The sequence below is a fragment of the Anopheles merus genome, chromosome 2L, assembly GCF_017562075.2.
Source record: "Anopheles merus strain MAF chromosome 2L, AmerM5.1, whole genome shotgun sequence".
In the NCBI taxonomy this organism is placed as follows: Eukaryota; Metazoa; Arthropoda; class Insecta; order Diptera; family Culicidae; genus Anopheles; species Anopheles merus.
Window position 1 is genome coordinate 44,279,725 of NC_054083.1, and position 15,268 is coordinate 44,294,992.

Below are 15,268 nucleotides of genomic sequence, written 5' to 3' on the forward strand. Positions count from 1 at the left end.
TGGTTTACCTACCTAGCGAAGGATTTGAATGCAGCGCTTTGGGGATTTATACACAGTGGCACGCGGCCCGTCTGTAGCTGCTCGGCGATGAATTTGTGCATTTCCTCTGTTGTTTTGGGGGCGGACCGAGAAAAGCAAAATGGAGAAAAAAAGGGACATTTTAGTAAACAGTATGTGACACACAAAAACCAAAACAGTTGGATGTTTTGATTTTACCTTTCACCTGCTGCACGGAGGTCAGTTTGCGTTCCCACAGGTCGTCGAATGCTTGGGTGGCGGATGGCTCGAACTCGCCGGTGTACTGGCGCATGCCGGCGGACGTGGTGTAACAGCACTTACACATGCAGGAATGGTAACGAAGTCGACCCTCGTCCACGTACGGATGGGCCAACGCATCGATCACGGATATTCTTTTGTCCTGTGGAGTTAGTAAATAAGAATATTATAAAAAATAACGTTTGCAGCTGGATTGTAGTGATGGATCGATTCTGGCTAGCTCCGAAGTTTTCTGGAATCGATTCCGAATAGTAGGTCCGGGAGTTGGTTCCAGAATCGACTTCAGAATTGGTTCCGGAATCGGAATCAGCTCCGGAATTGGCTCCAAAATTAGAATCGGCTTTAAAATCGGAGTCGGTTTCGGCATCTCCATAAGAGACGTTTGAATCCAATAATGCTACGTTTTGATAGCCACAAAGAATTAAAATTTACTTGCAAACGACCTATTCTCATGGATATTCCCGGACGGATTCAAATCCGGCTAATTCAAATTCTGGAGTCAATTCTTATTCTGTTACCGGAACAAATTGCGACTCCCGTGTCGATTCCGATTCCGGAGCTTATTCCAATTCTGGAGCCTATTCTGATTCCGGAAATTATTCCAATTCCAGAATCGATTCCAACATCGGAATCGGCTCCGGAATTGCTTCCGAACACGGAATCGGAATCGGGTAGGACCAATTTCGAGCTCCCACCGCTACTGGATTGAGTTATTAATTTTTAGGAGACAAAGCACACTCCAAAGCGAAAGCAATAAACCATTTCACCCACAACACCACTGCGTCTTTCCAGTGCGACACGTGCGTCTGATTGCGTAAATGAAAAGTACGCTGAACACCATATCTGTGACGTAGGCGGCGTTAATACGCAAGCAGTTCGATCGGTATTCGTCGTTATGAACCGAACAGCCAAAACAAAGAACAGCCCGTTCACGCTGTTTGCTGTCCGTTGCACTATCCACACGCACACCACCCTCTGTATTAAAAGCCGCCTCAGAGCACGTGCCTTCACACCGTGCTTGTCGTGACGATGCAACACACAGCAACCCATACAAACAAACAAACAAACAAAACCGATTCCTGCCGCCAATTTGCACGTTACTTTTTCTGGTGAAACCCCCTGCGGAATACATCCAAAACCACCTACGGACAATCTGCAACGGAAGTGTAATCTAACTTGCGGCACAGAAAGACACAATCCGTCTGAACAGATAGTTTGTTTCTTTGTTTGTTTTGTTGGGTGCGATTTAATTTTAGCATGGCGTTCCCATTCAAGCCCTATCCAGTCCCGCCGTGTATTAACTCCTGTCTGTGGTTGTCTAGTGATACACACACACACACACTCTCTCTCTCTCCCCGTACGTACCGGATCGAAGACGAGCATTTGGCAGAGCAGATGTACGGCTTCGTGTGTGGCATGGGTGCTCAGCGTGTAGAGTGCGGTCAGTGACCGGGGCTTCGGTGCCCTCCGCAGCATGTGGCTTCTGGCGCCCTCGCAGGCATGCCGCATATCCTCCAGCGATGGCGTACCGAGCAGTTCGGTGATCAGTTCAAGCTGCGGAAAAGAGAACACCCATTATTGAAGTTGTAACGCCAAGGGAACGGAGTTAACGAGGTCAACCGGCTCTTACCTGCTGTACGGGGCTTTGCGCCTGGAAGAGAATGCGCCGGCCGAGCAGCTCGCCGAAAATGCACCCGACCGACCAGACGTCCACGGCGGCCGAGTAGTGGCGGGCGCCCATCAGTATCTCCGGCGCGCGGTAGTACTGCGTGACGACTTCCTGCGTCATGTGCTTCGATTGGTCCGGTTCCTCGACGCGCGCCAGCCCAAAATCACAAATCTACGACGAGTGGAGATAAAGGTTAACAACAAAGGAAATGCAAACGCGCAATTTAAACAACGTACCTTCAGCACACAGTTACTGTTCACCAGCAGGTTGCCGGGCTTGATGTCCCGGTGCAGGATGCGCGCCGAGTGGAGATACTTCAGCCCGCGCAGGATTTGGTACAGGAACACTTTGATGTGGTCAGCGGACAGGTGCTGCGGCGAGACGATGATTTTGTGCAGATCCGACTGGAGCAGCTCCGTAATCACGTAGCTGTGAAAGCGGTAGTTAAGGAAGCATGTTTTTCTATCGACAAAAAGGATTTCCGTGGATGGGGTTTTGTTGGTGTTTTTGGGAATGTGGATTGGCTCGAAAAAACCCACTGTGCCCACGCGTGTCTGTCCAAACTGATTGATTCTTTGTTAGCTGCTGCCTCATCGTAGCTGTGATTCCGAATAAAGGATACTCCCCCCCTTTGTTTTAGGATTCAGGAACATTGTGGTGAGTGTGTAGAAAGTTCGACGAAGTAACGACATCCGTCGTAAACATCGTTCGAACCAACTTTTCGCACATTCTGCACAGCTTTTAATCGCTTCCGGTGGCTACAAAAAAAAAAGCATGTCCACTTCCAATGTCTAACGAGCAGACAACACACTGTTACAATGTGTTTGCGAACGCACCCCGCAAGCCACAAGGTGTGTGTGTGTGTGCGTATAGTCCTTTCCGGTAACCGGGCGAGCATTGAACGACGACGCCACGACACGGTGGACAGCAGCAAAAGGGCACTAAGCAAAGACGAAGGTTTATGTGGACGATTATTTTACTTTCTCCCCCGCTTCTCGCTTCCCAACCCGAATAAGTTCACAGTTCCGGATGTTGCTAGTGTCACCGCCACCACAGACACATCGCCACAGTCCTGTCAAGGACGTTGCCCGGAACTGACACACGCGAGCGTTTGTTGGCAGAAAGTCTCGTCGATACGTCACGTTGTGTTACAGCAAGCAAACCTGCAAATCCTCCCGCTTTATGCCCCGCTAACCCTATCTCTCTCTCCCTTTGCCTTTGTCATTGTCTTTGTGGTGACGACAGAAACAGAGGGGAAGGATTGGCCATCTCGCACCGAAGTGAATGCAGCCATACATCCGGCTAGTTAGGATATGCTTGTGGGGAAGGGCTTACGCGTCGGTCTGAGTGGTTTTTAGGGTTGAAGATGGGACACATTGGCTGCAGCAGAACAAAAAATGATGCCACTGTCCGGGCAGAGTCACCAGACAGGCGGCAGCCGCAGCAGCAGCAGCAGGAACAAAGAAATTTTCCAGACATTGTGATCCATCGCTTCTTCCCCCTTCTACGCGGGCAAGGACGACCCGGCTTGCAGCGGAACGGAACGAAGGGGAGGAGATAAAACGAATCACGGCGCGTACGAGGTGTGGGCGAGTGTATTACTACTGCTTGCTTAATTCTACTTGCGCCCGGCCATGGCGACACAGCTCGATGAGGCGGCGGTGGCAGAATAAACGCGGAACAAAAGCGCGCTCTCGGGTGATTAGAGCAGCTAAATTGCATCCATTAATCAAATGGAAATGCACACAAGGGGTATGGTGCAGAAGGAGATGAAATATTATACGAGATTAGTCTACTCTTTTCCTAGCCTGATCCGGACATCTTCCAGCGAGTGAAAGAGATTATAAGTTACTTCTTATTAATTATTGTCAAACAAACTGTCCAGCAGTCGTTACCATTTTGCAAGAAGCTGCGCTGTCGATGGGGTTTCAAAATTGAATTATTCAATCGTTGCAATTCTTTTAACGTGAATGCTGAATTTAGTTACCATCAACATCTTCTTTTTCAGCACCAGCAGTCAAAGATGTCACAAGTTCAAACAAACTGGGAAACATTTGCTGTTTCTTCTGCCTAGCTGTCTCACGTGCCCAAACACACTCGACCTTGGTGTAAATAAGCATATTACTGGTGGAAAGGCAGAACCACACGACAGCTCTCATACGCATCCTTCCCCGTCTTTTGGGTGGATTTTTCCCAGTTTTCTCTCTCTCTCTCTCTCTCTCTCTCTCTCTCTCTCTCTCTCTCTCTCTTTCTCTTCGAGGCTACGCCCTCCGCTGCAAGCCGCAAGCCAAACAGATGTCCTTGAACGCCAAAGTCCCCGGGAGCTGCCCCACAACGAATCCATGGATAAAATAAAATCACTACGTGAAAAACGGGGCAAATTTCAACGCTCCGCCGGATGTTTGGTATATATATATGTGTGTGTGTTTGGGTGGGTGCGTGTAGAAAGAGGAAAGGACCGTTCCTATCTACCGTTTCCCTTCCCTCGCTTCCCGAGCGGCTGAAAAGTTTGTCAATAAAGTACAAGTGGGATATTATGCAAAAATCTTTCGCCTATCGACGCAGGAAGCTGAATGTTTGCCCTTTAGCGTTTTTATTTTGTCCTTCTTTTTATGCCGGAGCGCTATGAACATTTGCCGTTCGTCCATTTTGGGTTTGGGTTTTTTTTTTATTTGCTCAATATCCTAGGGAAGCTTTCACCCGCATTGTCCCCTTTCGTTTTGCGGCAGTAACTGCTGGTTCGAATGCTGTAGTAAATGGCGGGGATCTGGTTTGTCTGTTTCGGCTAGTGCCTCCACCGTGACCAGTGACGCTTGTGGCCCACATTTTCGGTTCGCTTCAATGGAGATGACCAATTTTGTTTTTCACTCTCCATACCTAAAACAAACGGAAACTACAATTCGGGTAAAACTAGCAACTGACATTACATTTTTTTTCTCGTGTGTGTTTGGTTTGTTTGTTGAATTGTTTGCTGTTCTGCACACAATTTTCTCCTTTTACTCTACACACAGTGGAGCTGTTTGGGTGTATGAAATTTACATGAGCAGAGAGGTGGTTTCGGAAGCATCGCCGAACCGGCAAGTTCTGGCGATGAGAGATGATGAATTATTCACCTATGGAGGGAAAATAATTCTTTCTTTTTTCCTTCATGCTTTGAGGAAACGAAGCTAGAAAGATTGCACTAAAAATGTTATTTTACACTTCATGTCTGCACACTCCACACTGAGAGCAGCTGCAAAAAACCATTCCTTTGTGCAACGAAGGCAATATTTCAAGAAAATATCAAGAGCTACATCTATGGGTTGACGCTACTGCTAGAAATTAGAAGTCAAATTTCCACTGCAAAACATCATTTCTAGTTGAGTTCAGGAAAATCTCTTATATCCGCTACGACCAAGCACCAAATGCCAACAAACTGTCTAACCCAAACTCGGGCCAACAACTTCGCCAATTGTGTGTGGCCCTGGGTTAATGTGTGGTGCTCAACTTTGCAAATCCCGTCCAAAACTACCCCGTGTGTCTCACGTGTGGTGCAGAAGTAGGCAAATCCTGGGACAGCTTGTACATTTCTGGACGGGGAACAGGAGTTTTCGCAACACCAAAAAGCCCCACAAAGCTTTCATTCCCCTTGTGTTGAGCAGTAGATCCTCGAACCAGCCCGTCTCCGGGAAATAAAACCACAATCATTCGCCAAACCATCCATAGCTGATAGGTCCCGAGCAGGAGCTTTGGAGGCGATGATTAAATAATTCCATTGCAGTATTGCTATACTTTCTTATTAGTGGCATTGGTTGAGAGCCATTCTCACGATATGTCTAAAGTATGATTTTTGAAAAAGGATACATTTCCTGGAAGAAATCCAAATGTGGCGGCTGTAGGATGTCCAGTGCAGAGAGTACCTGTGAAAGAGAAGAATCAAAGATAATGTAGGATTAGAAAAATATGCATTCAAGTACCGCAATGGAATATAAAGCACACGTAGAGCAGTATAGGAGAGTATTGCACATGACGTATTCCACATTTTGTCCGCAAACTTCCAACATAACCGGAACGTGTCAGTCAAAACTGATTCCGCTGAATGTCCTTTAGGTATTTCCCCCAGTGTATTTGCTGTCTGCATTACCAACCCAGTGTGTTGGAGAGGGTTTGTACGGAAACTGGATTATCGATCAGGACGGGAACCGTATGTCGCCGTGGCTTGTCGTGGCATTAAAAGTGTCAAATAGCTCCATCTGACAGTACACTCGTGACTTCCTAAAAGCCTTGCATCTTAAGAAAGAGAACCGCACCAGTAGCCTTCTATCCAGACTCTGTGTCAGCGCCCCCTTTCGGCTGTCGAGTTATCTGATAGCTGCTGACGCAGCAAATACTGCAGAGAGCAGCAGAAGGCACACACTCACACACACACGGGACAAAAGATGCGCACCTCGAAGTGCATCGGAATTGTTGTTGGCACAGAGTGGTGGTGCAAAGAAGCCATCGTTCGTTTGCCATGTTCGATGATGTCCCGCCGTCCGACGCCGTGGGAACTGGTGACATTAATATGAAAACCACGGCTGCAAAAGTCAAACTTCAGCTGACTGGTGAAGATGGTGCAAAGGAATGCAAAAAAAAGGATGGGGTGAAGGAAGTAATATGACACCGGCAGAAGGGCTTACGATCGCAAAGTGCAACGGACTGCAGAATGGCAACAGCAACAAAAAAGCAAGCTGGAAGCTTAACTGCATCATCCCGACCGATCTTGTTTACCCTATCGGATGCATTGGTATGCAATGGATTGCTCGTACACGCGATTGACTGGCAGCAGTGGAATGTCAACTTTATGTGGGATGTTTCCAATTACAACCATAACCCGACCGTCCGTTTCCAATTGGATGAGCAGTAGCGAAGTGTAAAATGTATTGCATAATTTTAGGCGTTTTAGCGCGTGTTCGAATTTCAGTTTCGATCGGGTTATTTCCAAAAAGCCAACCAAGATAATTCCTCACCAAATTAACAGTGGACAGCTTCACGTCCAATTTATCGGTAATACCACATGCCTGTGGACTGTAAAATTTACTACACACACACACACACACATATACCCCAAAACGATGACCGCCGCCGAGCACGTGTCGCTCGCGTAATGCTGTCACTTGCGAACAGCTGCAGAACGAACGGCTGCAGCTGCCTCTGGCGCATTAAATACTAAACTGTAACCATGGTGACTGTGTCACACACTTCCTTCCCTTCTCTCTCTCCGTGTGTCCTAAGTAAGCGGATAATTTATCAAATAACCGATGCATAATAAAAACCGTCTAATCTCATCTACCCCACACACTTTGCGCTTGCGGAATAAATTCAGCGCCAAATCGAGTACCGTACCGAGGAGTTGTGTACACTATTATGCTTTTCCGAGTTCCCCAACGGCAGACAGACGGAGTGAGGTTCCGGTGGTGGTGCAAGGGCAATTCAAAATGCAACCGCCGCGCGTTTGCGAGCGCGCGTACACTAATTGCATTAGCGCGTCCGCCTGCCAGCTGCAATCGGTGGTGGTGGTGGTGGAATGGGATTTATGATACCCGCGTATTTTTGCATACCACAACCAGAAGGCAGAACAACAGCAAAAAAATACAAATAGAAAAAGCTACCGGAAAAACAAAATACCTCCAAATCTCGATTTTCGGTCGCGTGCTCATTCCCCTATGAATAATGGACTTTGGCAGCTTCTACCGGCCACAGGTCCTCTTCCACCCCCTTGGACGTGATGCATTTGCATAGAATTATTCCCCGTCTTTTCCTTCCCACTACCCCCACTTTTTTAAGCACAATGCTCAAATTTCCATATTTTTCCCATAGTTAACACCGACTATTTGTTGGTGGAAAAACGGTCGCGCACACACACACATGCACGCACAGGGGTACGCGGGCGCGACAATAATACAAAGCACAGGAGCAGTAGATTCACGTGCTCCACATTTTGCCCAGTCCGTTTAGTGTTGTGTGTGTGTTTTTTTTACTGTATTTCTTTTGTTGATTCTACACGCCACGGCAAAACATAAAAAAAGATTTTGCATATGCAGAAAAACAAAAAAGTGTTGCTCACACACACACACACCGACCCTAAACTGCACTTCGCCAAACTGCACTACAATCTGTGCACTCCCAAAGCATGGGGAAGAAAATGGGGAAAACCAATAGTAGCGAATAGTAGCGGCGGCAAACAATGGAAGTACCGAGTTCGCTTCTATTCACCACATCTGTCCACGCCACAGGGGGGGAGGGGCTTTCCGAAGGGGGTAGGGGACACCGAAACAGCACCCGCTTGCGCGCATGCATACATGCATTTATGCAATCGTTTAACGCAACAAGGAGCGGGGGAGGTCTGGAAGGGGATGAGAAACTAGCTAAAACATTATTCGCCCTCTGCCCTCCGGAAATGGCGTTATGATTTATATCGCGAGCTCGGAAGGTTTATTAGGCAATCGTTTGTTTTTCTACTTCTTCTCTCGCTCTCTCTCTCTCTCTCTCTCTCTCTCTCTCTCTCTCTCTTCCTCACTCTCTAGAGAGCACACAAGGTGTGCGTGGTGGTAGAGATGAATGATAAAGCACAGGCGAAAAATCATAAAATTGCCAGCGCGTATTTGACTCTTGAGCCGTACGAACAACAAGCGCCGTGTCGTTTCATTTTGCACGGTTCACACACACCGGCACCCAACCCTGACTTCTCCGTATGATAGAGCATGCAAAGAACGGGCTACACACTATGCCAACCGTGCAAGACACCAATGGCAGCGGCCACAGCGTGTTTTGCAATTAATATAGTGGATGGATGTGTTTGCAAAAAAGGCGTTTCCATTTCCTTAATTCTTGTGTTGAGTTGCAGCGGCAAGAACATGATGACCGAAAAGCTTCCCTTTTGTGTCGCATATGCATAGTCGACAACGCTAGAAGAAGCACACGAAAGCGCTTCGTGACGTGTTCGTTAAAGTGATTAACTCACAATCGTATCGTGGTGATACTTTTAATTCTAAAAACATGACTTCTGTGATTTGCTCCCGTTAAAAGAAATGGAACGCTTTTCTCCTTCCTACACAGCAAGATATCCAAAAAAGCATGTCCCCTTTCCGGCTAAGAGACATGATAGGTGGTCTTAAGTGGCCGTACGTGCGTCATTCTTCAGGGAGCCAACATCCCCCGCTCGCCTTTAAATGCCTTGCTCACGCGCACCCTTATGTCCGGCTTCATTGGCGGTAGGAGATTGAAAAAATGCATTCATTTGTCCTTTCTTTATCACACACACCACCCACAGGTGACGTTAATCTTCACTTCGGAACTTTGGATCGATCCCACCCGAAACGTAACATTTAAATGGCTTCCATTTACGAAAATTGCACTGCCCCGAGTGGTGAGATGGGGTGAGATTTTTCCCACCCACGAGGCACGGGGGCAGAGAAAAATGCATCATAAAAACCTAGACACAGCTGATCTTGTCCCCCCCGAATCGACTTCCCGGGACTGTCACACATTGGCGGTGCTGGAACAAAAATAGCACAGCCGAAAGGACCGCGCAGAGGACACACATAGTAAAGTTTTGCCTCATAAAAGATGGAGGAGCGAGCGCGGCGTTCTTTGCATTTGACACATGTTACACACGTCCCCGGACGACGCCACGATGGGGGAAGGTTTAAAATGAGACACAGCGAGACGTATGCAAACTGTCGCCTAATGTCATCCAGAAAGAAGTGGGGAAGGGTTCGTTTCACTTCAATCAATAATCAAAAGCTTTGTGTGTGTGTGTGGGGCAAGTGTGGATCGAAATCGATAGTTAATAACTTAACGACGCCCCACACTCTGCGCGGTTCGGGGACACTTTTCTTCATTGCTTCATTTGTGTAGGCGTTAATGTTGCGCGGCCGCGCGGTAATTACTGAAGCCATTAGGCCTCGCTGCTGCTCAGAATGCGGCAACGAAGTGTAGTGGGATGGTCCTCTGTCCCAAGAACTACGCAATGTGGTGGAAAATGCTTCCAGCAACACGTACACACGTGGATTGACTCATTTCCTGCCAGAGTGTTACTCCACACTTTTATCATAATGTTTGTGTGGCAAGTGCGTGCGAAGGGGTTAATTTACATCCGCCGAACATAGTTTTGTGTCCCAAGGAAAGGCTTAAGCTAAAAGAGACACAAAAGTGAGGAGATACTTGTAGTGGGCTGATAGCAAATTCTTCCACGCGGTAGGCAAAGGATATTACAAAATCCAATTGCTCTCCTAACGCTTCCCTTGCACACGGAACACGATTACATTTTCTCCAACGGGATCAATCTAGCGAGGAGCTTGGAGCGCTCCCTCTCATACCCTAATACAACCCAGGAAGGCATATAAGAACCTAATCGATTGCAGTCTATTTTCAGACGCCAAGCGCATCTTGCCAGCTGCGAGTTGAGGGGGTTGTGACGAGCGGGAAGGAAGGCTTTCGTATTCGCCCTCATGTTTTTCCGACACATCCATTAACCTAGTTCGTGATTTGTATTTGATTCGTTTTGTCCTCTTTGCCGCTCCCTTTGACCACCGAACTTCCCCTGCCGGTCCGTGCTACCGGAAAACCTAGGAAAATGCTACGAGTTCACAGAAGAGGTTTGGAGCGAGCAAAACGACTCCCTTGAGGGGTCTGTTGGGGTCTGGTGCAGTGCAGCGAACCATCCAGGGCACGATAAAGTGTTGCCATCGGCAGCAGCCGCCACAGCCAGATGCACTTTTCCAAACTTCATCAATCAATCGTTGCGGCGGCCGGATTGGATTGGATTTTCGATTTCAGACACACCAACAACGCGGAGGAAATTCCATTGCTGTTGAGGAAAGTGCACGCAATATTGTTGCGCTAATAGCGGGAGAAATGTTCTTCTGTCCAATCTGTCTGTGGCTCTTCTGCTGCCCAGCAGCCTTTACTTCAATCGAACCCAAAACAGCGGCCAATAAATTTTCATCAACGTTTGCCCGGGCCGGCGCGCAACGCCAATCACTGCCATCGTGTGCAGAAGAAGCGCTCCTACTGCATCTTTTTCCCCGGGTGTTGTTCTGTTTTTCCTCCAAACCCCGGTCAAGGTTTATGTTTTCCCATGCCTCGGCTTGTAATATTGGCGCACGCTGGCGCCTCCATTTTTTTCCCTTGCTTTCCAGGCACGCTAAAACACACATGTTATCCGAGCGAGGAAAAACAACACGTGCCGTGGCGAAAAGACTAGCTTCTAACTACCCAAGGAAACTCCTCGAAACGCGCGCGCACACACACAGCCACGACGGGCGAAGGTTAACAGGAGTAGTAGTATCACTTGCGAAACGTTAGCAGGCCGAAGCGACAACACTTTCTAATTAAAAACTTCTTCCACCGAGACGACGCTGTGCAGGCCGCTCTTTCGCTGTTTCTTCGGGGTTTTCTCGTTAAAGGAAGGACTCTCCTTGGCACATGGAAGCAATGGACCTTCCACCGTTCCCACCGTGGTGGGTGGCGGGTTTGCCAGCAAGGCGTAGTACTTACATTTTCGTGCTTGAAGAAGCACAGCATCTTCAGCTCGCGGAACACACGCTTCGAGGACACGAGCGACTGGAAAACGTTGGGCAGCTTCTTGAGTGCGACCCGGCGTCCATCACGCGGATCGGTGACAGCCCTGCGAACGAGAAAAGGAAGAAGAAGAAGAAAAATGGATAAATGTGTGGACTGTTGGGTTGGGGGTTGGATGGAGCAGCGCCCACGCAATGAGGGCGGATGATTAATTAGAACAAAGCGAGTACACGCGCGCTGGAGCAAACGGTGTCTTTTTTTTCTCTTTACTCGTGTTCCGACACTGGCCGCTGGATACATAAAGTTTTGTTTATTTTTTGCCTAAATTTAAGGACAGAGCAGAGCTTATAAGATGCATAGCGTAATGAAAGGAAGAATTATTCCAGCAGCTCCTAGCTCCATCGTTTTCTAAACCCTGCCAGCGTCAGAATGCATTTCCCAAAGCTTTTCCAACTGCATTCGTATTTCCTAATTGCTATTAACGTGCCTACCCACAATGCTTCACTGGTTCGTGCGAGCACCAGTTCAACCACATTACCATTCCACGACGAACCTCTGGGTCAATCGACACCTTCAGTCATGAGCGCCTCTCAACATTCCTGCACGACACACTAAACCTGACGGCGGAGGAATTGGGTGAGCAGCAGCGGTATTGAATTCCGAGCGAAACCTTGCCCGACAAGACAAGTGCAATCGATACGAGAAATCATCAGCTTCACTCGCCGAAGGTGCATTCAAAAGTGATTGTGTCCACGTACAAGTCCGTCCGCGTGCAACGCCGCACGGGTCGGAATTAATTCAAATGTCATCCGTTCGGACCTGCCGACGTCACTGCATCTCTTAATTGGGAATCTTGTCAATTGTCCCCGGGAGCACACCCGAAGAGGGAGGTCAATCAAGATTTAGCGTTACGCTGTTTTAAGAAGCCATCCTTTGGTGGCCAGCTGGAACTGCTGGAATTTCTGGAGTTGAAGTGAACTCCAAAAAAAAAACCAAATTCTTCCCTTACATTTCCTAATTCCTAAGCGAGTTACAAAAGCTACCAATGAGATTGATATGATTTAAAGAGTGTTTTCCCAGGCTTCCCCGCTAAACTCGCTGTAAAGTAAGTCATTGCCACTGAGTGGCACTCCACGCCATCCGCCTCCCGGGAAGAGGCACATTTTAATTCAATTCAAATCTTGATGCACACACATCAGTCGTGTTGCGCTTGATGCCATCGGGCACGCTGACGCCGTCGGGCGGGTGAATTCCCTTGGGCTCGGATTGACGTTCAGCAGCGAACGTTTCAACAGAGAAAGGGAAGGCCACCGTATTCACGCCACCAATGCAGCTTTAGGCGCCATCCGCACCCAACAAAAGCCGCGTGACACATTCTCTCTCCCCGGGGTACGGGTTTGAGTATGGGAAGAAGAACATGCACGTTACGCGGAACATGGCCCATTTGCTGAGAATATTAGAACATACATACTGACTCACACATGACACACAGAGACCCCTCTAGGAGTAGTTGCCTGCTTGCCGTTGTTGAGGCAGCAAGCGGGCTCCGAAGACCTAACCATGAAGCAACAAGGATATTGCCTGACAGCCTGAACCGTCCGGCGGAAAGAAGGTGTGGGTTCTGCCATCACCTTGAAGAGCCGACCATAGTCTCTAATTTCATTTACACCTTTAATTTTCCTATGCATAGTCATCCTGTGTAGGCGAGAAAGCGTTCATGTTGCCCAACTGCCGTGTGCTGCTCCTCCATTCGTTTTGCTCGTTGTACGCACCAAACAACGCTTTCCCTTTTTGCGCTGTTAGAACCTAACGTGCAGGTCTTTTTCGTGGCTGGTAATTTGAAATACTTAGAAATTAGTCTCTTAACAGAACCGGGGCGACCATGACGAACGAGCGCGAGCAATTCTCTACGCGTCCGGAAAAGCCGGATCCTTCGCTGATAGACAGACGTCAACCGGTGTGTGTCTGTGTGTGCATGCCCATGTCGGAAGCGTGTTCGTACCGACGGAACAGACACGATGATCCACAAGAGAGGGATGCTCTTTCCGTGGTGCGAGACCGTTGAAAGAATAAAGCCCCAGAGAAACCGAACCTCGCTTATCACACTGCAAACCATCGCCATCATCATCACACACATCATCACCACGTCACGCTATTGTTGCTGAACGATTAGCTTAGCGTTTGCGTTTGCAGACTAATCGATGCCGAAAACATGGGTTTGACGCAACTTACGGTATGTTATAGCGGCGATAGACCAGGCCTATGTCAACGTCATTTGTTTGGCCACACTGGTACCGCACGGTCGCTTCTAAGCCTTCCCGATTATCGCCATCATCGATACATCCCGGAAAAGGTTAACTATTTTGATCTGCCGTGCGCCAAATATACCTTTTCTTTCCACATGTACGCACAAACCAAACGAACTGATAGCGTGTCATGCAAATGCCAAAGGGTGTACCCATACCTACACACACACATATGGATGTGGCAGGGTGAGTTACAACAGTTTCGTGTAACAAAATAATTAATCCGACTGACAGAACCCATGGCTAAAGGACTCGGGTTTTTCGGGGTATTATAAGGGGAGGGATATAAAAATAGTACACAACAAACTGCGTGTTTGCGAGAGGATCAGGGTGGTTCCACTGTACGTGACATTGGTGGAAAAATTCCACACAAAAAAACCCATGGATGGTTCTGAGAAGCGGAAAGGTTGTTTCGTTGCAATTAAAACGCTTCTATTTGATTAGCGAACGGACGTCATAAAAAGACAAACTGAAATGTGTGATGTCGTGTTCATGCATTGTCAGTAAATTTGTCTTTACGTCTGTACATCATGCATACCTACGATAGGAACGGATAACACTTCGAAGTAAGCCACACTTTATGGACGTAATTCTCAGCAATTAAAATCGATTAAGAAAGCATAATTTTTCCGCCCGTTTGCGGAGACCCAGCGCACAAGCCCGGAGGGAGGACCATAACCATGTCGGTTAACCATGGGTGTGTTATGGAAATTTCCTTGCGATCGTACTTCTCGGTTCACCCGTACTCACACTGTGGCCTCTTTCACGGGGAATTGGAATTTGTTATTTTCCTATGCAGTTAGCATCGCGGCGCGTAATCGTACTTGTCTGCCCGTTAACGAGGGGACGTTAAAAGTTATGAGCTGCCGACTTTGGTTCGCTCTGAGCAATCCCCCCCCCCTCCCATCCCACTCTCAACGGTCATTCTGTGCGCTGCCTTTGTCATTTGGCGGTCTACACTCGAAAGCTGATCCTGTTGAGAAACGGTCTGGACCGAACCTTCCATTTCATCGTGTCCCGGACTTCGCTGCATCAGCAGCAGACTCTGCCGCATCTACAGACTCCGGAGACAAAGAGGAAAGAGAGAGAGGGAGAGAGAAGTTGGCTGCTGCATCGGAATAAAATAAACTAAGCGCAGCGCAACTGGTGCTGGGCGCGTCTGCGGTGCGGTGCGCCACTCTTTTTGGTGAGAATAGTGTGTTCCTCCTCTTCGCCGACTTCAGCAGCCACGCCGGGATGGCGTCTGGTGGAAAGATAAAACACATTCACGCCACGCCGTTCCTCTGATGGCGGAGTGGTGTGTTTTTCATACCAAAAGAGCACCGCAATTTCCACCTCGGTAAGGAAGCTTGGTTCGACTTCCCAATGCACAGGCGTTGCACTTGCACTTTAAACACTGGGGGAATTTATTCTGACTCTGTTTGGAGGTTTTCGTCTTTGTTCCTGGTCTGCTGTGGAATGCTTTCACAAGTGG

The 15,268-nt window shown here is 48.2% G+C and overlaps 1 protein-coding gene across 3 annotated transcripts in view; it reads right to left on the bottom strand.

The window, feature by feature from the left end:
• The window catches only part of LOC121591738 (serine/threonine-protein kinase NLK), a 77,919-nt gene that overhangs the window by 10,988 nt on the left and 51,663 nt on the right, over positions 1–15,268 (bottom strand). For all 3 annotated transcript variants that reach the window (XM_041912615.1, XM_041912612.1, XM_041912613.1), the window contains exons 2-8: positions 11,465–11,594; positions 5,789–5,844; positions 2,182–2,374; positions 1,907–2,116; positions 1,642–1,830; positions 217–418; positions 13–106 (exon numbers count right to left, since the gene is read on the bottom strand). In XM_041912615.1, the coding sequence (XP_041768549.1) occupies positions 13–106; positions 217–418; positions 1,642–1,830; positions 1,907–2,116; positions 2,182–2,374; positions 5,789–5,844; positions 11,465–11,594 (1,074 nt within the window). The remainder of the gene's footprint in view (positions 1–12; positions 107–216; positions 419–1,641; positions 1,831–1,906; positions 2,117–2,181; positions 2,375–5,788; positions 5,845–11,464; positions 11,595–15,268) is intronic.